At 42.0% G+C, this 26889-nt stretch overlaps 1 protein-coding gene across 2 annotated transcripts in view; it reads left to right on the forward strand.

Moving 5' to 3' along the window:
* Nucleotides 1-26883, forward strand: part of LOC111249106 (calcium-dependent secretion activator-like) — a 64477-nt gene extending 37594 nt beyond the window's left edge. For both annotated transcript variants that reach the window (XM_086987186.1, XM_086987185.1), the window contains 8 exons: nucleotides 5807-6001; nucleotides 7823-7948; nucleotides 10730-10945; nucleotides 13084-13224; nucleotides 15815-16009; nucleotides 17122-17202; nucleotides 20337-20506; nucleotides 20612-26883. In XM_086987186.1, the coding sequence (XP_086843312.1) occupies nucleotides 5807-6001; nucleotides 7823-7948; nucleotides 10730-10945; nucleotides 13084-13224; nucleotides 15815-16009; nucleotides 17122-17202; nucleotides 20337-20506; nucleotides 20612-20705 (1218 nt within the window). In that variant the 3' untranslated portion in view covers nucleotides 20706-26883. The remainder of the gene's footprint in view (nucleotides 1-5806; nucleotides 6002-7822; nucleotides 7949-10729; nucleotides 10946-13083; nucleotides 13225-15814; nucleotides 16010-17121; nucleotides 17203-20336; nucleotides 20507-20611) is intronic.
* The last annotated feature ends 6 nt before the right edge of the window (nucleotides 26884-26889 follow it).

Raw genomic sequence — 26889 nt, forward strand, 5'->3', positions numbered from 1 at the left:
GTCACGTGTTGCTTTTATCTAACCCTATCTCAATTCAAAATACCGAGCCCTCAAGCGCTGGGTTTCCTTGACGCGCATATTAAAGAGTTACGGAGCCTAGATCACAATTTCTCTAGGCTTGGACGGGTTGTAGTGGACTGGTGATCTTAGTGGCAACTGTAGAGCTCGACGGGATCCTGGCTCAAACTCGGGAGTTTCAGATACCGAAAGCAGAGGAGACGGCCGGCGCGACGGATAATGAGGTTTAAACGGGTAGCAAATAGCGTAGGCCTGCCACTCAGAGGTTCATATTATTAAAAGTGCTATTTTTCTAGCTACTTCCTCAATATAGCGCCTTCTCGGTCCCGGGTCAAATTGAAATGTCGGTGGTAGTGAAACTCGGTGCCGGTTAATATCACCAAGTTTGTGCGTGCTCGTAAGCCTGGAAATTCGAGCTTCTCTCGGAGCTGTCAGACTTCTGTAGGACCTAGAATCAGCGTTTGCGTTTAATGTTGTTATCATTGGGATAATCATTGCTATATATACTTTTTTATGGTACAAACACATGTACCATTCTGTGCAGCATATGTCAACGTAGTTATGGGGCTCGGATATATAACAGTAGCACTTGCATGGTAATCGATGTCGGATAGCACGAAGCGGGTAGACGAGCGATCGTGAATGTCGTACGCTATGCAGTATTTGTATCAGTAAAGCAATTTTTGGGCTCATCTAGTTACCTGTTTTCTCTGACACACTCTTTTTGAATAATCTAGTTGTATGAGTTTCCTCCCCCATACGTTACGCCGTATGATGTGCTCCAGCTGTCGCTTGAGAGTGGATGCTGAGAAATCTCCCTTGCTCACAGTACCTCATACGGCCCCGACTGAGTTGTCGGTTCTCCTTTCTTTTTATTTTATTTTATTTTATTTATTTTTTTTATTCTTTTATTTTTATTCTTTCAACCCTGCCGCAGCTGATTGAGCAGCTTCCCGTTGCTGTGATACTTTCTTAAGTGTTATGTCTGTCGCCATAGAAGTAGCGGGACCAACGCCGACGCATCACTTCGGAGATAACCACGTTTCGAGGGTGCGTGTGAATTCCGTTCTTCGTCAACTTTTGGATCAAAGGCCAAATAATAAGTAAGATGGACCACATTTGTTATCATTGAGATCACAATATGGGTAAAATTGAAAGGAGGCGCAGTAATTTGCAAGCAGAAAGCACAATATTCCCTATGGCTGCTGATGAAACGGTATACAGAAACAACCAATTTTATATTCAGGCTCAATAGGATGAGGCAAAAACGTGTAGACTGCGCCCCAACGATGAAAAGGCTTTTCCCATAAAAATAATCCGATGTATTCAGTAAATATGTTTGCTAAGGAAAAAGAAAAAAAAAATTTAAAAAAAAAAAGCGAATCGATTGATTGTATCCACTTATCTTTATGCTGAGCTCTTTAAGTTTATGCGAGAAACACAATCTCGACTAAATAATCTTCCGAGCTTATAAAAACCATTCTAAACTCTCGTTTCAAATACGTCGAATATGAAAACTGACATATTGAACCGCCTAAAGGGTGAAGCTACCTTATTATTTTCACCGCGGGATCCTTGAGCCTTGAGGACTTTGTTTATAAAGTAAACATTCAAATAAACCCCCGGCTTCGTCAAATGATCATTCTTCGCATTCGGCTATGGCAGGCTTTTGTCCCTATAAATGCTCCTACAAATGAAATTCGCTTGGTTCCAGCAGCCCGAAGGGCACATTTGAAGAGATACTGTAATTCTCACAGGCTCGATCGCCACCAAGATGGTGGTTTACTCGTAAAAAATGGTTCGTGCTTAAGACAAATCCACTGAGGTCGTTCGAATACCCTATAATCAAGAGTACTTGTTGTACTCTGCGACTCGGCTTTAGTTTAGGCATTTCTCGACAGCGTTTGAATTCTATCGTATGTAACCGATCAGCTAATCAAGAGGCCACAACTAGTAGAAGTGTATTTCGTGTAACGACGACGAGTTTTTCTGGTTAGGCTAAACTTATTCAGTGTCTCAGATTGTACAGACGATTTGTAAAAAAAAAACTAAAATCGCTTCTTCACATAAATTTGTTTTTCAAGAATGATTGTTTCGCCTGAATAGCGTATTCTCTGTTACATGATATTTTACAATTGTAGCAGATGCACTAATAGCACCAGTGTTCGCGTAAACCGACTGATTCAACATGCCTTGTCTTTCTTCTGATTCCTATAACGGAACTTTTGCATCAAAGCAGCATTAACGACAATGTATAGGTATTTTTATGACCTCCTTTGCGAGTGTCACCTTAATAAGGACCGATATTTTATGTGGGAGAGTTGGTGCGATTGTACCATGTGCGCACCTCACGCCTCACAGTCGAAGGTACTCCACCGCTTAACGAACAATCCATATTTACTTCGATCATTGATCCTCGAAGCAAAATTCGGTTTTTTTTTTTATATTTAGTCCGAACCATAAGCTCCGCTACGTCTACCTTCAAGGCCAGCCTCTTTAAAAAAAGGTTGCAAAACATTTCTACCGTACGTTACGTTGAGGTATGGCTGTGCATACTAACGGTTGGCAAGGTATAAAAAGAATAATTATAAAATCGTTGATAAATTTTCCAAAAGGTAGTATTTCGCCTGAACCGAAGCCACCCATCTTCCAGATGATGACTAGAGACCGCTGAGAAGATATCTTCAGTTCTATATATTTTAGTTGATTATCTCCAGAAATGACTGGATAGAACTTCACTTGTTCGAAACGACGGTGTAGTTATGCAGTCTCGAAGGAATTATGAATGCAACGTAATACTCTAACTCGCAGCGCGCCAGTGCTATATTATTTGCATCAAGTTGTGAACCCGGCGAAGTTAATTTAGATAAGCGATTCGGAGTTGGTCAACGCTACGCATAAACTAAAATCCGGACCGACTCTGTCTTGCTTTCAATGCGTCAACGTACTGATGCTTTAAGGAAAAGCTTGTCTAACAAAACTCTATTGCTAGAAGTTTCGTCTGGGTCCCGCTTTTCAGAAAGTAGGTCTTTCATAAGACTGAACGCTTAGAAGAGGTTACAAAATGTCATCGCCTTAAAGTCGTCGCATATCAGCACACATCACGTTGACAAATCTGCTGCAATCCCACTGCTTAGAGGTGTTCACGTACCAAATCTAACACGGTCATGTCCTATACGCCCAATTGCGCTTATAACGTCGAGTTTCAGTCGGTCTGTTGCGGCGGATCACTGGAAACTCAAGTTCAAATACAAAAACGTTCATACGTTACTTACATAAAAAGTTTAAAATTGATGAGTCGCTTTATTGTACCAAGTTCCTCCGATCTTCAAATTCTAGTGCCAACGTGCTACAGGCGTACATACAGCTGTAGGCTGTATGAACTCAGAAATTCTCTGAGGTTTTTGGTTGGCCTTAGATATCATGAAGGTCTGATTAATAGTTTTTTGTTGTACAGATCTTCTGGACGATTATCAAGAAATACTACCGCATTGAAAGTCTAAATTTAGTCAATTAAATGAGAACTACACTTCGAGAATGTAGTACACCATCACGCAATGCTCACTGCGCCATCATGGATTTACTCAGACAGCCATATGGTTTCATTGCTAGTTAGAATAACTTTCTATTTATGAAGCTTTCGTTAACTTATAGATTCTCGTCAGAATCTATACGTAATCGATAGCGGTAACAGGGCCTGGTTTTAGGGAAGGAAATTTATTCGACGCTACGAATGAAACATTTCAAGGATGACTTTTCGACATGGTAAACCGCGACCTGTTTGTACAACTTTGAAGACAGTTTCAAAAAATAAGTAATTCTTATCTACAAAAATTGACCACAAAAGAAGATACATTGTGAAATGAGCCCAAACTTCACCAAGATGTAATGGCCCTGTTTTCCTTTAAAAAGAAGCTTCTCAAAACGTATTTGCATTAGAAAATAATCTCAACAACCTTCACAAACATATAACTAGACAAAACAATAATTTTAGTTAGTCAGTGTACAAATGTAAATAGGTTGGTTAATGGGACAACTACCTTTCCCCTTTGTGCCGACCGAATTGCGAGTAAAAAGTGGGCTGTTTGACCCTGCCCGTTGCTTTTAATCGAATAGATGCCGAGATACGGCATGGGCTTCATAATGATAGGCACAGCACACAAATCAGCGAATGGTCTTAGTGATACCGTTCCATTCATTTATGTCTATTCTGCCAGCATAGCCCAGGACTCGTCGATACATCGGCCGCCGAAACTGTTCATGGATTGGCTGCACGTTCCAGCTCGTGTTAAGTGCTCGATGAGGCATCGAACATAAGGCCGCTGCTTCCTCTGACTGCCTGATTTCTCCGTCTTTGCCCATAACAAAACTAATAGGCTGTGAGCAGCACTCGGGTCAGGGAATTGCGTTCAGTGGATCACTCCCAGCCCACAGGAATGCACTAGGAGGTAAATCAGGCAATCAGAATTAGCAGATCAGTACAAGAATACTGAACCTGCCAGTGATTGCTATTTGCTGTTTGGGTAACGGTTTTAAGGGCGCATCCACAGGTTAATCGTAGCTATTCGTCGCGTTCATTCCAGAATCCTTTCGTTATGTTGCTGATCAGCGTAACAGTGCCGAATCATTCAGGAGTTAAGAGTAAAATAAGATCAAACGGCGGTATCGCGCAGATCCCATGGCAACGTAAAGTAGCAACGTGTCTGCCTATTAAACTCAGCAGATTCGGGTAAATCCAGTTCGTTTCGTGCTGAGAGAATGAGCCATCTGAAGCGGTAGTCAAGGCCTGAGATATTAAACGTACAACTGGAAACGTTATAGGTGGTGCTGCATAAGCGAGGTATCCGCAACGTGTTGTATAGCGCACTAAAGAACATTACTGGCAAAGATGGATGCGAAACGAGATACGGTTTAGGTAAACGAAGATGTTCAAGATCGCGTATACTAGTTATTTGTCGTCTGATAGAAGCCTGCTGTAAGGAGATGGAGTGCAGATCTTTAGAATCAACGTCTGTTACTTTTTAGAGGAAACAGTGTTTTTGCTTCAGAAATATTAGCCTACCCCAGGATAACACTAGGCTGAAGAGGAGCCTGTTAGGACATGTTCATCTCCGCTGAGCTGTGTTGTCGTTTACCTTGAATTATCACAGTATGAATTAACTCTATCTGTAAAATATATTGATATTTGTACAGGATGTATGCACTTCGTCCTACTTGTCAGATGTTCCTACCAATATTTTATGCTAGCCGAAACTAGGACTATATATAATTTGGATATGGGAATGGCTATGCGTATGTTTTATTACTGAGACGATATATGATTCAAGAATAATTAGCTAGAGATTTAACTTAGAGCTCGGAAGTTAGAGGTATGGCAGTGCATATATGTCAAAGATTTGAGTTAATTCAAATTGTAACTTACACAATTGCGAGTTAGGCGGTTGCTCATGCGGTATGAGCATTATTGTATATTCCATATATTTTAATAATATAATCTGAATCTTCAAATACCCAAATATCAAGACTAGCTAAAGCTACTGCTCGTTACAGAGTTTTGCGTACTGTAGAGGATGTTTGAAGGCTTTAGGCCCGAGCAGGCCATAGATACTTAGTTCAAATATTTTTTCAAATATTTTAAATAATTTTTTTTTGCTAACATCGACTCGACAATAGATCGTTTAAGCAATCCGTTATCGCTTCTACGTTTTAGAGAAGGATAAGCAATTGGTAGTTTGATTAATGCAAGCTCCCATTTTAATACGACAGTTTTCCCTTTTGCAATTTCTAGGTTCGGGTGTCATCTTCGGTGACGACGCTTGAGTTCCCGTCATCAGGCATTACTACCCGCTCGATATCCCCAGCAGCCACCGAGTCCGTGTCGTCGGTCTCACTGGCAGCCAGCGGATTGCCCGCAATTATCCAACAAAGATCCAACAGCTTACGGCCCACAAGTCCCGCGCCCATTACGCTACTTCAGGAACAGGTAGGCAACGGACAAAACGATAATATTCGAGATTATTGGTTGGATATGTGTAGCAATAGAGGCAGTTGCTACTGTCTAAATAGTCTCGTTATTACAAGTCCAGACGACTCTTGAATCGTCTACAGAAAAGCCGCAGTTTCAACTACTAGTCCCTGTGTGTTCTGTAGTAAAATTTCTGAATGTGCTCACATTTAGCTTCTGTCGCTGTCTTATCGCTTGAACGGTGAAGGGGAAAGCGACTCTGCACGTTTCAAAGAAGCCTTCTGCTTAGGTCATCATGGCGGAAAAGGTTAGAATGTTGAAGTATCGTTATACATTACTCGGATCGTCGCAATCATTCATTTATCAGTTGGTAGGGTATCAGACTGCTTATTTGCCATCTCGAAAAGAGACGTGCAAAAATTTCTAGCCTCTCTTTCTCTAAACGTTTTTTTTTTAAATTTTGTTTTGCCCCTTACCTATATAACCCGGTTTTCGTAATTTGGGTTGTTTTTCTTCGTGAGGTTTCACTGCGCGCGTTACCGAGGCACGCAGAAAGCTATTGTTGACCGCGATCAAGTGGCTTCAGCGTTTGTTCCTCGCAAACGCTCTCAGCGTGTTTGACCTGAAGCTAGCTCCGAGCACAACTTATGGGAAGTTTTACAGCAGAGAACCTCCAACAACCTCATTGTATCAAGGCCTTCTCCCGCAAAAAGGTCCTGGAAATAGAAATAGTAACCCGAAAACATCTTAGTCAACTCGCCATTACTGTCCAAGAACCTACATTGTCGTTTTGGTGACGGAAGCTTTCGAGACCAAGCTTAGAAACTTGAAGAAAATGTTTACGGAGGTTGCTGAAGTTTTTTTCTGCTTCGAGTGCGAAGAGGAGCAACAAGTGGAACACGACGAACCGACTAAACAGATACATCGTCACTTGCTTTGCCAGGCAGGAGTTTCACCGCAGATTCTGGTGGGAACCAGGTTTCCACGAACACATCTGCGTGCTCCGAACCCCGGCGGAAATCATGGTGCCACTTGTTGGTCCTTGGTATCGTATTTACGATATCTGGCAAATCTCCAAAATTAGTTTTATAAACTCAACAAGATTGTGTTGTTGATTTGTACATATGAAATCTTTGACCATTACTAGTTCTTTAATTTGAGGTGACACGCCGTGCAAAAAGTGGCTCGGCGAGGTATAAGCGCTGCTTTTCTTATGGCTGTGACATTTAATAAAGATTTCCTATATATAGTTAGCATCTCTATATAGTCAGCATGAGTTTTTCGGTTCAATGTAGTTCTTAGAAGTTCAATGCAGGAAAGCTTGTCAGTGAAAAGCTATAATTATTTTAGATCTGACGCTATTCGCTTGATTATAATAACTTCTCGATAATATTACTGTTATTTATTTTAGTAATTGACGTAATTTAATTTAATAATGACGTAATTCAGATCTAATAAAATACGCGAATCTTGTCAAAGATCACATGTTAGGAAGGAAGCAAGCAATAAACCTAACGCTTGTAATATTTTTCAGCAAATTTTCGAAGATCACGTTTAACCTTATATCAACATATGTCTCATTGCAATTTAAATTATGTAGCTGGATTTGCAGCTAAACTCGTATATCGCGGCGCTTGTTGTTTATCAGGTTGAAAAAGTTTGATGCACTGCTCTGTTGTTTAGATAAAGTTACCTATGATCTGAGCTGGATAGGGGTATATTTTTTTTACATATCCTTATCTAGTGCATAGATCGTTAGATGGGTAGTTGTACTCACTGGGTGTTCATGTAGATGACATTCTGTTACAGCAGGGACCCGCTCTGTTGTTTGCGTTTCAGGTTAAAGCCCCGCAAAACCAATCGTCGCAGGCCCATCAACAAGGTCAAGCTGCCGTTCAGCCTGGTAGCCAACCTCCATCGAGCGAAGAGACGGGAGTGGACTTAATGCCGCAGAACGAGGAGGAGGTCAGTATTGTTATTGTGATCATTACAGCGTCTATGTGACTGAGACTATAGCCATTATCACAGGAGAATTCCGCTGGGTAATGCGACCGTTTATTTTTAAAGATTATTAAACATTCTCCATAGATACAATTACGTGCAGACTATGCTCTGCGCTGTCCTATTTGTACGCCTTGCCAATATGAAACATAGGCTTATGTAAAGATATTACCAGGAACGCTGTTAATAATGACGCACGCGGAACTCGTATGCGAGCCTGTTTACTTACCACTTCAATGGTAAAGTATGACGATATATTTAGGTCATTTGTAGAGCGAGACTATAGGATGGCTATACAATGGACCGCTTCTTTGATGAACCTTAGACAACCGTACAGGCATCTAACAGAAATTTGTTGCGGGACGCGTGGTAACCAAATCTGTGTTTTGGGCGTACGTGTAAACTACATTCGCTACTAACTTGCCAGTATGCGTTTGTGCCGTTCTAATTGTTCCAATTACCATCAAATTCTGTTTCTCCGAACGGTGCTTTAATGATCGTTTCTTCACTCCTAGCATGTGATATCCTTTCTTAAAATGTCGTATAAAATAGCAGTAAGATAAGGCTTTCGCGGTGAACTTGTGTAATTTAGGCGATATTACTCAGCAGGGCGCGAATTTTGCCCTATTATTGAATAAACGTTTTTTTTTTCACTGAATGCATTTTTATAAAACAGAGCTTACTTAATGGGGCTGCGTAAAATCTATTTTATATATATTTTAAGTCGGCTATATTACCTTCTAGTCAAATGAGCGCACTAGTTCTTATACTGTTTTCAGAAAACGAGGCAACCCCTTGAAAGACTATATTTAGTCTTTCAAGGGGTTGGAGTTCAAAGATTTCACAGGAAATCTTTAGTCCGTTTCTGCCCTTTTTGTCCTGCGATAATAAGGCGTGTTTGAAAACAGAAGAAATCATGAAGAAAAAAGCCCTTGACAATATATTTCAAAGGGTGTTCTCTTGGTAATGTTGTAGTGGTCGTTTGTTTGTTAGACGAGCAGTTCGGCGAGGCTCGAAACCGTACACTGGCAGGACATCGGGCCGTACCAAATATGCAGCCCGATATATTTATTTAAATGGTGGTAAACTTTCATTAAAACCGATGGAATAGTGGAGCTTCCCACTCTTCAAAAAAAAAACATTTATTTATTATTCCTTTTGTTTTATTTATTTTCCAACACAGGACATAGTCTACGCATGTGGTTCTAGAAAACATAAAAAAATGATTAAAAAAGTTAAACGCATCCATTAAAAAACCTCTTAGCACAAAAAGGTCTTATTAGGAACCAAATTAACTCAAGGTTAACCAAAGATGTCTGGTGTGGACCTGATAATTGCTTCAGCTTAAAGTTCGACCGCTGTTCGACAATCGTTTCTGCTTTATTACAATATATGCACGTGTATGGCCTTCGAAGCTGCGACCTAGCTAAAGTGGAGAATTCGGCTAGTTATTTGTGCTCGTACATAACAATGGAGGAAATTACATCAAAAAAGGGTCTTCCAACCTCATAGTAGTACGCGCGCAAGATAATATTAGCTCCCTTTCGAATAAAATTTCCTAAAATTGCCTATCCTACGGCTAACGACCCAGGATGGCTCAAATTGTCGCCAACACGAAGCATTTCCAAGTATAATATACTGAAGGCAGAGAAGCCAGTGAGCTTCTAGAGTAAAAAGATCGCTCTTCCAAAAAGGTGTTGTTGTACATGATAATTATACCCTTTAGTAGATAGTTCGATGTTTTTTGAGGGTTGACGGGATATTGCCTATACCCTTAGGCGTTCCTATTTCGTCTTCATAAAAACGTTATTTCGAATGAGCTTGTACAAAGGGCGAAAGGTACCGAAGAAAGCAAAAATCTGCACTACTTAAAGGTGATCTAAAATGCTGATGAAATCCACTGTCTCGAAGCGTTCAGTTGCCTAGACGTTGGTTCTTGACGCTCTAGCTCGGTAATAGTAGGGAATCGGGGGCTGATTAAAAGTTCCGCTTCGTGTTTTTTCTACGAACCACTCCATTGCCATTTACTGAGGTGTCAATGAAACGCGGAGTCAAAAAGGAGCTACATTTTGAACAGTTAATGGGATATATTTCCATTTTAATATGGCTGATACGACATCTTTGGTAGACTTTAAGATTCCCCACCCATTACTTACAAAAGCTACAAGGGTTATTCCTCCAGACGGTCGTATTTCTAATATTTTTTTTCTTTCAAGTCTTTCAGTTGCTTAATTATTATTCTAATGGTGCCTGAGTCAATTAGGTTCCTGGCTTTATATATTTCGTCAAGGCTTAGCCCCTACAATTTCTAATGGACTTATGTTGGCACACGCACTTAAAACAACAACATCCTGTCGTCCCAGTAGCGCCCTCCACTAAGGACTGCTGCTTCCAACGTCGTGCATAATGTCCCTATACGGCGTGTGTCACAAAAATATGCAGTAACACAGAACAGCTTGTCTTGAATTTGGTTAGACTTTTTTTTACAAGTTAGTACGTCTGTGGACAGCAGCTTAGTCTTTGGAAGTGAAAACACAGTGACTGTGTTCTTGATAGACTTATTAACAAAAAGGCATATCATTTCAAATAAAGCCATGCTTGAGGTGACCTTGAAGCATATCCTGTTTGCAAAGAAGGTTACGTGCGTAGACTTGAGCCACGTCCCTAAACTACTCGTTCATTAAAGTCCAGGTCTGTATTGTATTCCCTGTAATGATCTGACTGATGGCGGAACTTTTTTTACAGGAGCGCCGCAAGAGACTCCAGCTGTACGTGTTCATCCTGCGATGCGTGGCGTACCCGTTCAACGCGAAACAACCAAACGATATGTCGCGGCGGCAGATGAAAGTCACAAAAGAACAGCTCGAGACACTTCAGAAACGATTTCAGGCCTTTCTTAAGGGCGAGACGACGATTGCTGCGGATGAAGCCTTCCAGAACGCTGTACAGAGTTACACTGAGGTAAGACAATGGTCCTTGGTGAATGGCACGGCCGATCGTTCTCTCGGTCACTCAAGCTTGACACGAGTTCATGCGCGCCAGCAGGTCGGATTCGGTTTTGCCTCTCTAGCGGCGCCGGTCACTAACTATGTATATGCATTGTTCCGGAGGCTAGACTGATCTATTGATACTGGCTTCTGACCTGATTGGTGCGTCCTTCTTCTGGCTGCCAGCGTTACGAGAGCGCTTTCTATAAGTTGGCCATCTCGCCTTGACCGTTAGGCATATCAGCTTCGTGGGTTTTACTGATTCTACCAGTGTTTCGACTTATTCAATCGAACGACCGGTGACCAGTTGGGGTAAGCCGATGTGTTTGTCGCTTCTTCCTCAGGGTGTGTTGAATTAAGCCGAGGCCTTTTAGGCTCAGGCGACGCGGGGTCCTCCTGTACTCGAGAGTCTAAGCAAGTGGCACCGTTTGCTTTTACTTGGATGTCGTCTGAACGATGCGTCGTTAGTCAAAATAAGACATGTTGGCAAGTAGTTTGTTTGGCTTTATATGTTTTTTAGTGCTATCGCCGTACAAGTGCAGCTATCATCCGCCATCTCAAGAATCCCCACGAAAACGTAGCGCAATAATCCAATGGCTACATATCTTGTATTCCCAACGTATGTTTTGCGTTCGATAATAACGCTCAAGAGATTTTTCTTTATCTATTCCGCTATTTTTTATAAGAGCAGCAATGCCGTGGGGTATATGGCATGACACAGCAACCATGCTAAATGATGTCAGTAGTGTAAAGGTATCCGGAGGTAGGTAGTTGAGCAGGGGAAGAGTAGTTTTCCGTATAATGGCCCTTTGGTGATCTCAATACTGCCACTACGATCGCTGGTGACGTTGAATGTATAATTAGCCAAATGAACATCAGCGGCGCGATTTCTCGTCTCGTCTAGATAGACTTACGTCTGGTGCAACGTACTACAACTCCTGCGCTTTATCAACAACGGAAGACGAATTATTATTAACGAAAAATCGTTTGGCTTCAGCAATGGCTCAGGCAACCGCTGCTAGATTACGTGCCAGTTGCAGGTAAGCCGATGTGTTTGTCGCTTACTCCTCAGAACTAAGCCGAGGCCTTTCAGGCCTAGGCAACGTGGAGTCCTTCTATGCTCGAAAGCCTAAGCAAACGGCACCGTTTTCCTTTATTTGAATGCTGTTTGAACGACGGGACTTCAAATAAAGGACCCCTCGCTTGATATTGTCACCAATAAAGTGCTACCAATATTAGAAAATCACCTATATTCATATACGAATATTAGCAAAATATATTTTCATTAAGGGAATATATCCTCTAAAGTTTAGGGAAAATAATGCCTATAATTAAAAAAAAAATCCCATTGCAAATCGATGCAACAAATGGATTTAGTAGAAATTGAGGTTGCTCGCCAGTTATAAAACGACAACGAAAAAAGGATAATTCGTTTGATGACTTCCGATGAGGTCATAGCTAAACAATTACCTCGAGCAGTTTTCGGCAGGAAAAATGTTTGTATAACGATATTGCCGGTGTATTATGCTATTACTTATTCTTCTATGAGTGCTTTAAACTGAGACATACCCACTGATCCAGGGAAAAGAAATTTAGGTGAAACCATGCGTTTTCTGTGTATTTACATCTGTGATATTTATCATGATATATGCATGTCGAGTAGGTAGACGAGAATCACAGATATTTAGGTCATTGTTAATGATCAAATAAGAAAAGCATCCAAATAAGAGCAAGCAAGATTAGATTACTGTTCAGTTCAATGCTTGGACACCTCGGATACATTTCCTTTCTGTTTCTTTAAGTTTTACGTAATTTTTTCTTACACACGGACGCATAGTTGGATCCCCATATCAATCAAATGGTCTATGATGCAATCGTCTATTTTACAGCCGACGATTTCTGTAGGTCTCTTCATTTTGCTTTTGATTCTATTTGGAAGAAGATTCCTACTTTTAAATCAACATTAATAATTGCCCTCTTACTAACACAGCTTTACATATTGCCGTACACTGTTAATAATACTGCTAATATACATTAAAACAACGGTAAGCGGCTTTCAGCCTCAATCCAAATACCTATTCGTTTATTCTTCCGTTTTGCTGCTACTTACAGGTGTTTCTCAAGAGTGACCGAGTAGCTATAATGGTTGTGAGCAGGGCCTGCTCTCAACATGACTTCAGAGAAGTTTTCCGAAATAATATCGAGAAAAGAGTTAGGTCGCTTCCAGAAATCGATGGTCTTAGCAAAGAAACGGTAAGCCGAACTATTCAAAGTTTAAGCCGTTCTCTATATATACCGATAGCTCAGTGCGTATCAATGTTTCTGTGATTCCATAGGTTTCAGTATTTAAAACCTGGCTAGGCACGAAGCCCGGCAAATCAAAGCGAATAGGAGGTGTGTCAGGACAACCTGACATGTATCTACGTCCATTCGTCTTCAGCTAGTCCCTCTCGTAGTCTGGTCGTCGTAGCGACAGCGATAATAACAAGGCATGGTTTCTCCTTCTGACGCTGAAAAAAGTGCGCACGAAACGATTAGCGCGCAAATCCTTTCCTTCGTCCCATCTTTGACAACACAATTAACTGCAACGAATACTGATTCCGTGAACTCTGCAAAAGCCATACTCTGGCAGGAACTCACAAGAGGCTGGTGCCCCGCCGAGAGCTTTAGGCGTGGATAGAATCCTAAGGTGAATCGGGCGGCGTGCTACTTTCTTCTCCCCACTATGACTGTAATGTTTCTCTTTCTATATCATTTGCTATAAGATTAATTTTCAACTTAAATGTATTTAAAGCTACATTTAAATTAAATCTTAAAGCTATTTCAATTGCATCAATTACTTGAAAGACACCTGTCTTTCGACCTGTTTATATCAGTGCGCTGCTCCTACAGTGTACAGAACTAAAAAAGTAAAAATTATCAAAATTTTCTCAAAGTAAAAAAGCAATTTTTGTCTGATCTGGCCTGTTTTGATGCTTTCGTTATCAGCAATTGCTTTCTACGTCGTTTACACAGCTAGTCGCTAGCACGATTTACAAAACATCATATTCCCGCATATAATATTTTTTTTTTCTGAATAGCCTTTTTTTTCCTGAATATACATACATATATATACTTTACTTAGTAGTTGAAAAGCTAATAGGTCGGTCAGTCGTTGCTTCGGTCCAAGACACAGAAAGCAACACACGATGGAGCTATATTTTTATGCCCTCATTGTCCACGTATAAATAGACGCTTTTAAGTTCTCTGTTTTTGCTACCTTATGAGTTGACCAGTCGTTTTTCCCTTCGAATTTTCATTCTTATCGGCAGCCAGTTGCGTCCATGGACGTCCCACCATCAGCCCCAACAAATTTTCCCCGTACTCGTCTCACTGTCGGCATTGGTTACCGGATAAAGCGAGCAACATCCACAAATTCAATGGCAGTAGCTGGCCGGCTTTCGTGACGGATGTGAATGACGGCAGCACTGAATTCAAGCATTCAACGTGAGAAACTGGACTCATTGCGCGTGAAACTAAACAGAGATGGAGTGCGTTTGCGCTTTAATGCGCAGGGTGTTTTTTCTTTCTGCCTATCGAAGAAGAAACCCCCTTACTGCCCAAATGGCATCTAGAGCTATTCTCACTCTTTCTCGGAGGATATTTACTGCGAGGAATGTTCATCGAGACGCAGAGGCACCTGGCGGAACTCCCGTCGTGATCAGTGGACCGTCGATGACATCAGCGAGACTGATGGTCAAGAACTAAAGTCCGGAAAAAAGCGAAAGTGGGCGCTGAGTGTCGGATGTCGAAGAAAGTAAGCTTTAATCAATATTGGTACTGTCACACTGCCGCGCAGGAGACACCCCTTGTCGCCATTGCCACCGTTCATAGATTAGTCACTGGCTGCTGCCTAAACCCTCTCGACGAAGAATCCGCATAGTAAAGAGGCGAAAAGATTCCAGAACTGCTGAGTACCGGTTTTGGAGCACCGATCGCTTTTTGCTTTTTTCTATCGCAGAGCTAGGCCTTTTCGTTGCTATTTGTGAACCCAGTTGCGCCTATGGCGTCTACCTAAGATTTTTCTCTTTGCTCGTGATCCCGTTCCGGCTATTGCAACTGCTCGTGTTATTTTGCGCGTCCGCGTTCATTACAAGAGAATAGAAAACCAAAAGGTCATGTATGAACTACGTGTATGAACGGGCCTCACGGAAACAAGATACCTGAAGACCAAAAAGGCATTGCCGCCTCATGGGGTGAGTGTTTCCCGACTAGCTGGAGACGGACTCTACGGTAAGGCAATGTAGACGTACGTGGACAGATGTTGTGCTCTTCGCTATGCTTATCTAGAAAGCAGTGCAATGTGGATTCGAATGGCTATAAAACTCACGACATATGTGAGCTGCAGCGTTTCGCCGACGGCTGGAATTGCCACGGCCGTACTAACAGCAAACTCGGGCAGAAAGCTAATATTAATCAGAGTTTGATAAACTTCAGAGGACACGGATCTCAATAGATGGTGAAAATGACAGCGACGAGCGTATCTGTCAGACTTTGAGCAGCGTTTGCAATAGAACTAAATAGATCAGAGTGGACTAGTGAAAAACGAAAGAAGTTATTTAATGTAACGTATAATAACTATCACCAGGAAACACTAAACATGACGCCTATGCTGTTCATTTAATTATCTTAACATAATTTCGGTCTATGGCCAATACTGCTATTGACTTTGTACTGAAATGTTTATGTTTTGTTAAGCGACCAAATAAGATAAAAAACAGCAAGACAACTGCGTACGTCCTATACTGCCGTCGTCAGCCCCTATTTTACTCGACTTGTTTCCTTTCGATTGATCTCATCTTAGGTGTTGACATCGTGGATGACGAAGTTCGATGCCATCTTTCGCGGAGACGAAGATTCCCGAAAGGCTCAAAGTCGATTGCAGCAGCAGAATTTAGCTGCTGAAATGGTCCTCAGTAAGGAACAACTATACGACATGTTTCAGAATATTTTGAATATTAAGAAGTTTGAGCATCAGCTTTTGTACAATGCCTTACAGGTGAGTTGACGCATTTTAGTATCAGTAATAATAGTAGTAGAATCGATCTAGCTTCAGGGGCGCTTTTTATACGCGCCATTGTCATACATTTGCACCGTGCTGGCAGAAGCGCATAATCGTACCGATTATGCGCTTCTGCCAGCCGATTTCGATCAACCTTTGAGGACTTCTTTTTATTTCAAGTAAAACTTTCCTACAGGCTAAATGGCCGCACTCGGCGATTATGTCACTGGCTAAAAGAAATTCAGGTCGACGTCAGTAAACTGCCGGCGGTAGTATTACGAAATGGGATCAGTGAACAGTCATGTCGGTACAACACCGAAACGACAAAGCGTTTCAAATGTGGGATCGGCAGCACTAACCAATCGTGCCTGGCGTCCCGTTTTTTTTTCGAATGACGTCTCCTCCTTTCCACTGGTAAACAGTAGTCAATATTATCACAAAGAGACGATCATTGAAGGTCACCGTCGAACCACTCGGTGGCTAAGAAGTTATCGGCGTTAAGTATATCGTACGTTCACTCAAATGTACTCAACGGTGGTAGCACTCGGAGGAAACCGTTTAATCTCTGCTCAGACGACTTAAACGGTTTGTTACATGCACAAAGACCCCCATAGATAGACACGCATAGAAATAGAATAAACTGTTACTGGGGGAGCACTACGAATAGGATAGAGAAGGTGGAGAGGTGTAGAGAAGCCGAGGGAAGACCTCGAAACGATGTGATAATTAAGGGTGATTGATTGCGGCGTAACAGTTTCCGCTTCACTGCCGCGACGATTGTGTGAAGTCGCACATCGTGTAACGCTGAGAACAAATACAAGAGCATAGAGACGGAGAGCACGGAAGCAATTGGCAAGCGACGTTCCGACGCTGGCCACCTCAAAAGTGGTTTATAGTGAACATACTATGTATGTGAACGCTTGTTTGAGGAGAATACGATTCCAGATTACACAACTGTTCGATGTCAGGCGACCAGAGCTTGCAAATTGACCATGCTCGCAAATTGTCAATAGTATTACTGTATTTTTTTTTACCACAATGACCTTAAATGTTTCAGTTACATTTGTACAGTCAATTATTGTGTCTTTAACTATTTCAATTTGTTACAGCTTGACTCCGCAGATGAACAGGCTGCAGCGATTCGGCGGGAGCTCGATGGAAAAGTTCAAAAAATTAATGAACTTGAAAAGGTACGAAGTTGAATACATCGACCAAAGGCACAGGGGAGTACAGACAAGGCACGCAGTCACCAGAACACGTATACAACACGCAAACCAGATCTTTCACACCTAAAGTACTCCGGTGACGACCCATAGAAGAACACGCAGCCGAACAAGAAGTTCTCTACCGAGCCTTCTCACTGAGTTCAAACAAATATTGATTGAGGATACTGTGCTTTAGTACAGCCAGGAACGTACGTAGGCAATTTCCGCACTTTCAAGCACGTTTCCTGCGTTACTACGCGGCTGCACGAGAGCAGTCAGTAAAATAGAGAATTAGGGCTCTTCCTTGTTACTCTGCTCGTATACTGTGTCCAAATAGGCACGAGTTACTGGCAGTAAACTCAACGAATTATTAACTGATATGTTTAATTTTTATTACACACAACAGACCGTATCTTTGCGGCTGCGAGTGTTGCCTTAGCAGCGAGTTACAACTCTTCCTAGCCTCTACACGCTCATTGGTACTCTCTAAAACCAAAGCCATAAATGCGGACGACAAACGGCACGCAGATAGTAGAGAGGAACGGGTAAATGAAAGGCAAAATTGCTACTCATTGTAGGGTAAATTGACAATATAAAAGGACTTGCTACGTTAGTTAAGGACGAACCTGCAGTCTGCGCATTTTCGGTAAGTTAAGCAAATAAAGGCCAGGTGTTTTGCCGCTTTTTGAGTGAAGGACAAGCTAGACAAAACTTCTTCTCTTAGCTAGGGCTACGGTTCGGATTGCCATATGAAGTTTTTAAAGGCTAGAATCACGTGGCAACGGCATGCTGGAACAAGCCCTAGGATAAGCTTAGATTGCCTAAGCTAGCCTTCACGTAATGTTTTCTGGATTATTGCTTCGCGCAAGACTGTGGAGTCGTAGACCCGACAGTCCTACGCGACCCAACGAGGCACACAGTCAGAGCAAGAAACGTACAGATGATATCACTTAAAATCTAGACCTTCCCGCTATTACACATGCCGCTGTTTACACTATTGCGTTATAAAGTCCGGAATCTTTTCCACGAAAGGCGGTAAAGGAGAATTAATTTTTTGTTTTGTAAGTCCTTAGCCATACAGTCAATATTCTCCTACTGTGTTTCGTTTTACTCTGCCTACAATATCGTTTGCTCGTTTACAACGTCGTTTTCTTTTGCTGGAACTACTCAACGATTCAAATACGCTGACGGTATGACGGTAACAATATCAGTAGCCACTGTTAGCGTGCGGCTGCACTTTCCTTCGAAACAATCGACGGCTTTGACAGCAAAGAAAAACTAGCGATTGCGGTCAACGGCAGCGGTAAGAACGAAGGAACAGGACCAGGACAGTTTAGCCTCAAATCAGGCTCGGCACTTGCTGTTGTAAAGGGTTTAAAGCGAAGAAAAAAGACAATGAAGCGAGTTAGCAGCTACAGAAGAGGAAGAAATAGGTACTTACCGTAAGTGGAGTCCACCTTTCCAGCTTTGCTTCAGGCTCATTGATAATGAGCCGCCATCGGCGGCAGCAGCTCAGCTTCTGTGGTGGTTTTCTAGGAAATTTTGAATGATAATCAAGACCGATGACAACCAATGGTGATAACTGTGCAGGGATGTTCAAGCGACGCCATCAAGTTCACCAGTAGCATCGTGGGACTAAGGCAACAGCGGCAAGGATGCGATAGGAACTTACATTTGCCGCTAGTTAAGAATACTATAATCATCAGCACTATGGAAAATGAAAGTCTGCAGCTCCTTCGCAGAGAACAGAAACCCGGAAAACAGACTTTACCTCGAACGCCTTTGACGTGCCCCAATTGTTTCACTTCCTTTACTTCACACTTGACGCGGAGACTTTACTTCACGCTAAGCGCTTTCAAAACTAGTACTGTCGCAAAGCTAAGATCTTAAGACATTTTTGTTTTTATTGCAAAAATTAACTAGAAGTATTTCTGTGGAGGCTAATCGAGTTTAGCGAATTGACCTCTAGTTGACCGATTGTTCTTTGAGAAGCTCTCCTCTATTTTTATTAAATTTCCTTATCGTTGAAAGGCCGCTTTCAATGTTTTTGTCGATGCCCATCGGCTTCAGCTAACAGTGCGTTCCGCCAATGACTTGACAAATGTTTTTAAAGGAAATAATTTTGGCACGGATCGGTCCTGTTTGTCGCTTCCGACAGCAGCCTATTCCCAGTTATTACAAAGGATTTTTTTTTAGTTAGTCTACAACTCAGCGCACCTCATACATAACAGCACGTACATGCTATTTCTGCTTAAATCGCGGACCAGGTGGTTACCTTCTAGGATCAGCACTGCTACTCTCACTTGCTTTCATAAGAAGGAAACCCCGATGAAGCAAATGTAGTTTCTGTCGCGACTGGCATCAAAACCAAGACTGTCACTATAGGACGAATTTAAAAAATCCGTTGCCCGTTTTTTCAACGCTTTCAGTAGGAACGAACAGAAGTGAAAAAAAGACAATAAACAATGAAGCAAAAAAAACAAACTTCCCGTAACTTCAGTACTTTACTGTGTCAGTGGCGGTGTCGGAAAACTGAAAATTTCCCTCTACCCATTTTTTCGTTTCCGTGTTCGTCTCATTCGGGCGAAAAACTTCTGTGTGTTCTTGAAAGTTAGCTATACTAACTAACTAAATTATTTGGTGGTCGTGGCCGGAGAAAAGGACCATTATAGAGACTAAGCCATATACATAGACGGACATGAAAAGATGCCGTAGACAAGCTGAACGTCTTGGTGTCCTGAAAGCCAAACGTAATACACTGAACGCTGAGAAGACAGAACAACTGGGAATCCATATTGCATCAACTGCATAGCTCTTCATGCCGACTTCAGCTAGATAGCCGATCTTTCAATCAATAATTAAAGGTTTTTGACTTGAAGCGGCTTAGTGCCGGTTTGATGAACTAACTAATAGTTCCATCCTTAATAGAGGTCGAGGAAGTTCGTGTTGTGTGAAAGGTCTTCAACCAGATAGAAACCTTTTTAAAGTAATCTGCTATAGAAAATTTTATCTTCTACAATATACTGCTGGTGAATAACATTATCAGTCTTAGTTTCCGCGCTCTAACGTTTGCTTTATTTTTCTCATTGCACAACTGTCGGACAAATCGCACAAATTAGAATCGCAAATTGCTGCCAAAGTTTGTAGTAAAGGAGATGGAATTACTGTTCATCGAGGAGATGCGAAGTTCGATAAACCAATTAATGGCTAACCTAGAGGGGCTACCCGTCACGAAGGGTAGTGCAGATTCTAAATACGGCTTGCAGAAGCTTCGACGCTACAATCATAGGTAAGCTCACCCTAGAATTATTAGAGAAGTAGATCTGATGTGAGAAAAGCAGGTACGAGTGCGAGAGGGCTAAAATTATCTCTAACTGACCTTTTGCCTTAACAGTACCTATATCATTATGCTGTGCAAAGAAGAATACCTAGGTGAACCTGCACAAAATGTGACTCATACTGTTTCCTGCTGGATTGTGCATACATAGCTCAAATATATACATTAATTGCTTAAGCAAAAGAGCTATTTGTTTTTATTAGCTTGTAAATATTTAATAAAGCGTTTAACCATTATTACCGGCTACCCTTGTAGCGTTCAGATATATTCTCGTACCGACTCTCAATCGGCTGAAATTATTTGCTCTTCCGATAGCTCTGCTTATTTCCTGTTCTTTCACTGATTTTATTCTAGATCGTCGTAATAGTCACATTCTCGTAACGGTATCCGCTTAAAACACCGTCAAACGATGACAAAAAATCATCGGTAACCGAGCAGAGAATGGAGGTGGCACAGTGGAACTATCTGAACGATACGAATGCACCATTTATGTAGCACGAATCGAGAATAAGAAGCCGTACAATCTTTGAGCTCTGTTCCTCTCCAACTTCCCATGCGATTGCTCCTATCGTACAAAGTCGTCCTACATAAGATATCAAACCATCAACTGTGGGTTTCACAATAGGGCTTACTACTTATATATGCCTATCGTGAAATTGTTTCTACAAACAATTACTAATACGTCGTTTTTACAGCGTCCTTACAAAGGCACACGTGAGGGCTTTCATACGCATTGGACACGTTTCGTTCAACAACGTTCTGTCCTCCTTTTTGATGCCATTGTCTTATTTCCCGTATCAACCAGCCCTCTGCAAGGTGTGGTAAAGATTCAACTACCGCAAAAAAAAATCAGCTCATGAGCGGAGTTCAGTTTTGTCGGTTGAGGTTAGTTTTCAAGAAGTTTGTAATAGCAAGGCTGATGACCATAGGGTCCCTATAGAAATGCGCCCAGCTTTCTTTGGAATTGGATGTCTTCTCTGACTGTTATCTTATATCCAATTCCGTGTGCACACGTACATCTGGATACTCGTGCAGATCAGCGGCATATCTGGTAGTCGAAGCGTTTATGTTCGAACGTTGCTGGTACTTACGGTTTCCTGCTTTTGTCGACTACAACTAACCAGCATGAGCATCAGCACAAATGTTATTCGCAAGCCACACGTAATAGCTAGCTTTTGGTGTTTCCCCTTCTTTGGTGGACCTGACTACATAGCGTTTAACTCGTTCGTGCTACGTTATTTAGTGGGGCGTCAGAAGAGTCATATCTTCAAGTATGCCACCAGACGACATAATTGTCTGAAAAATCACAATAACTGGTTAACCGGCCAACCCTGTTTCGTGAGTCAAGAGAGAAAAGAAGTTAACGTTGTAAGTTGATGGCTGCAATGTTGTGTAGACAGACAAAAAATTGAGAAGTCAACTTAGGAGCCCAGTGAGATATTTAGATCTACAGACAGAAAGACTTCACAGCCATAAGATCAGACAGAAACATATCGTCCATTATACAAACAAACCGATTGGCGTATTCGCTTGAGTTTCCTGATCGTTATTATGGGATCTTATATGGGATAATGCTGAATCCCTGAAGAGGCAAGCAGCGATCGCCGGCTAAAGCCTGGATGATAGCAGATCCTCGAGAATAAAGAGCAAAAACAGGAAAAGAAAGTCATTCGAACGACGCTGGCTCACTTTAGTTTATCAGAAAGAAACAGACAATGCAGGCACAAAGAACCATATACATTAGGAAAAAGGAAAGACTTCACTTTCAAATACACATTCACTTTCTCACACACGTAGACAGGCAGATACAAATAAAGCACTTACATTCCACACGCAGGAAGCAGGGGGCGGATCTGCTTAATCGTCGTTTTCTACATCTAGTTCTTCCTGGTTCGCGCACGCCAGCGACATCCTTACTGCCATTGCCATTTCCGTAAGTACGCTATTTCTTACTCCAGGTTCAGAGGCTACAGCGGGGTCTCCGCCTTCTCTTTCTTGGCTTCTGTAAGCTCACAGACCACGCTAAACAGGATGACTTCACAACCTTTTTTGAGCAGCAAGCGGCCATGGCACGTTCCACCGTCCAACAACCGAGAAGGCGCCTAGTTCAAGCTGGTAACTGACCCTCCTGAGTTTTGTGCGCCCACGCGATCGGAACGGTGCTCACTAGATCTCATCTTTAACCTTTAGGAAAGGTCGTGGAATCTGTCCACTGCAGCTACGAATAATTTTCTCGTTTCTTGCTTCTCCCTGTCGCTGTTTGACTACTGGGGAATGCTTGTTGTCGGCCGGTGCTGAGCTAAGATCAAAGTAGATGCATTGTCCTTTCTTTTTTGTCTTTGCTGCCTGTGCCGTAATGTGCGATGCCATGTTAATCCGAACGCAAACCAGAAGCAGCGTTACTGAACACATTGTCAGCAGTGTAGGTCGGGATGCACTGAGGCGAATATGACAGGACGCACTCGGGCCGTCGGTTCGGCAACGGCTTGCTCTTTTAGATCTCTCTCACTTCACACAGCTAGAAAGTTCCTTAAGGTTAAAAGGGGTGCGGGGAGTGCGAGGGTGAACCAGCAGGATCTGACAGGGATCCAGATTAGTTGAGAATCGACTGACGCTTTCAGCTTTCAGGCCTTTTGGCCGGCCGTTATGCTGTGCTGTAAAAGTACTAAACTCCTTTTTAGCTGTCTGCTTCTCATCGAATTGATAGCTGAAGCAGTAGAGGAACATGATGGCGTCAGGTACACAGGTTGCTAAACCTCTTTACCGGAACCGACTTATGGGCCTTTTACCTCTCCTTGTATTTTTTTTCTTCTCGTTCTCCCTTTTTCTTTATCCTGTTTTTATAGAGTCTAATAGGCGCTTTCCGTACCGGAATGGCTCTTACCATAAAGGGTGAATGTCCTTTGACTGACCAAATCGTCTACTGCCAAACTTTCGTGTTACCGACCAAAGAATGCTTCGCCTTTCATCCGTCGGCGGAACCAGTCAGATCCTGCACTTAGCGTACCCTATCCTGATTCGTAAAGGTTCGGAACGACCAGTTGACTAGGAGAATCGTTCTATCGCCGCTAGATCATCCGCTTCTTTACAGTTTGCAAAGGGATATATAGTGCTGGGTGCAGTCATTTTGCACGTAGGATCACCGCAAGTTCACAAACGTAGAACAGAACTTAGTCGAACTGAATAAGCACGATGATGTCAGTGCAAGCATTGAGGCCGATCCAATATATGGATGGAATCTACGTGCCAAAATAGTCAGCAAAAGCGGTTGCATTTGTTAGCTTTTGGATCATATGTATTACTACTTATAAAAGGCTTGAGCAGCCTGATTGCTGAAGAAGAAGCACTTCTTTGAGCTACAAAATGTCATTTACTATACAAATTATGTTCAGAGCAGCTGCAAGCAGTCAACTTCTACAAATTCACCATCAAGATCGCATCGTTGAAACAAAGCGATAAGCTGACATCACCAACATATAATGATAAGCTGCAATTAAGAGATTCGGTACCAGCTCAGCAATGTCAAAACAATAATTTGAGTCGTCCTCAGAATCATTTTGCGGTATCTCACCCATCACAAGGAATCGTTCGAACTGAAGGCGTTAGACGGGCAGAAACGGGAGGCGTCAAAGGTGGTGCTACCCACGGAAGTGCATTGCGGGGGGTTCGGTCACAGGAGTAGAGCAAGGCTTCTAGGCATGCCTAAATAATTGGTTCCACAGGACTTCCTTCCGCGTTGCGGTAGTAGCACTATTAGCAGAGGAACACAGCGTTTAGGGCTGAAGTTGCTTGAATGAGCTTTGTTAGTAGCGGCCATTATGGAAACCTGCTGTTGACACGAAAGTTGTCAGTGTGGCATTTTGCTGCTATATATGATACCGTGTCCCGCATTTGCCAGAGTTGTGAGCAAATAGCTGCCAAGCTGAGTAGACATTCGACAAAGGTAACACAAAACAAAATCATTATGGCAATTGTCTTCGAAGCGGATTCAGACATACGTATCTCGTGGACCTGACCTAACGACTTTTCTATCAAAGTCTTTGATGCAGATGTTGTCTAAGGAAACTCGCACACATTAAAGGGTACAGTTACAAATTCGGACACGTCTGCCTTTTCATTCAACTCAGGCAGCGTTCGAGCTGATTGGTGGTAACGCGTCATGTTGAATTGACATATTGCGCAAGAAATTTGTGTGCAGTCGCCAATATTGCGATTATTTCAATGTGATCCAAAGCCTGTAGACCCGCACGTGGCGCTCACCAGCTAGAAATGGGTTATTTATCTCAATTGCCCATATTGACGCGTTTTGAGTTCCCCAATTTTGTTGATCCATCACAATCCTCGTGCGTATATACACAAGGCAAAATCGACAAGCATTGAAACTGGCCCATCATTTGTGTGTTCGAGGATTATTCCTGCTCATTTCGCTACCACGGAGTGAAGTTGATGAACGCCAGTGTTCCGCTCGTTTAGCCGGCTGACGGATGCCGCGAGGCTATCAGTGCCCCTCTGCAGCGATGATGTTTAATTCCGGAAGTGCATTTCGAAGCGATCGTCTTATTTTAAAGAAGAGCTATTTTCATTTAACTTATGAACGCTACTTTGAGATTTTACGCCTGACTGCAAATACGGCTGAGCGTAGTGACGCAATTGGCAGGGGAGGAAACAGTAAAGCCTGCGAACATTTTTTTAGCGCTCTGTAAACATAACAGCTGTTTATGCAACTACTTGGGTGTTGTTTTGAAGTATTTTTCTTTTTTTTTTAAATTGGCTCCTAACCGTATTTTCGTTATTGTCTAGAACAGAACAGAAGCGGTATAATGATTTCATAGCGGTCTAGCCACGTAATGCTGGAACTGAGTGTGAAGTAGAGAGCGCACCTCGTTCATTCACACTTTAAGACAGCCCATACGGATACTGGCAGAAGCAACACGCAATGTTATACACACGTACCAACAAGCACTTCTGTGCGGTCTAACAAAGATGACATTATGCATATATCTACTAGGTTTTCGAAAACGTATTTTTATGCCTTAAAAATAATACTATAAAACTATATATGCGCCATTGTCGTCGATGATTTTCTGCCATTCCCCTGATAGTATCATAATACTAATACTGTAAATTCTCAGTGGTTTCTGGACGAAAAATCGTGATAAGTGATTTTTGCGTTCCTTCATTGAAACGAAATTGACAGCATCAGGGGGGGGTTCTGAAGAGATTAAAATAGATGATGATAATCCGATGGTCCAAATCAGGGTTATACGGCGAATGCAACCCAAGTTCTCTAATTTTTTTCTGGGTAACTATAGGTCTATCTGGCATTGTCATGGTAGAAGATAACTAACGTTTTCTTTTTTATTCACTTTTACTTGCCATTTTTTTTCAATAACCTGTTGTAATCTTGGTCCTTTTTGATGGTAGAGGTTAAGATCAGACGGTAGCAACGCACAATGCGCGATTCTTTACCAATCCCGCCAAACACATAGCATGAAATTACCTTGACATCAGTTTGGGCTGTGTCATAAGATTAATTATAAAGTATCTATTTTTTCTGACACCTGTGTCCAACTGCTTTAGAAATGAATCGATTGTCTGTAGAAATTTACAGACGGAAGCATGGTCGTACGATTAATAATTCGTCAGACATTTTCGTAACCACTTGCCTTCAGATGCTTTAAATGTGTTTGATGGTGGATGTCTAGTTTCTTGGCCATATCATAGCTACTCACGTATTGATCATCTTCAATTTTTTTCAGCATTTTTTACATCAAAACATTCAAAACGAAAGCCACTCTTAAGCCGCTTCTACCCATAACGCATCCTAACTATATATTTAGCACATTTTTTTGAGTCTGAGTAGCTTTTGCGCCTTTATCATCATAATGTTATATTAATATCACAAAGTGTAAAATATAACAAATTTTTGTAGACGTTTCATTTATCTTCAAGACTTTGGTACATTTGTCAAATCTCAGCTTTTGTATATAGCAGCGATCTCGGTTCCTCCTCTGGTTGACCTAGAAGTGTCTAAAGGTCCTACTAACTGCGTACTTCACATGCGGCAGTCCATGTCTGCCACAAACGATAATAAGATGTATGATCCCAGTTGCAGGACGCAAAAATCTCGCGAAGAGCCGTCTTCCGACCAGGTCACTGTGCTCCTAGGCTAGCAGGAAATGTTGTTCAGTTCCGGACTTTTTTCCTATCAAGCCAAAGGTGAATTTAAGTGAGGCTGCACGACTAAGAGCAGTGTACAGGCTTGAAAAATGCTCACTAACAAAAATGACGCTGTAATACCGCCTGATAGAAAGATGACATTATGCATATATATA

This window comes from Varroa destructor, unplaced genomic scaffold (assembly GCF_002443255.2).
Source record: "Varroa destructor unplaced genomic scaffold, Vdes_3.0 BEIS01000004.1, whole genome shotgun sequence".
Taxonomy (NCBI): domain Eukaryota; kingdom Metazoa; phylum Arthropoda; class Arachnida; order Mesostigmata; family Varroidae; genus Varroa; species Varroa destructor.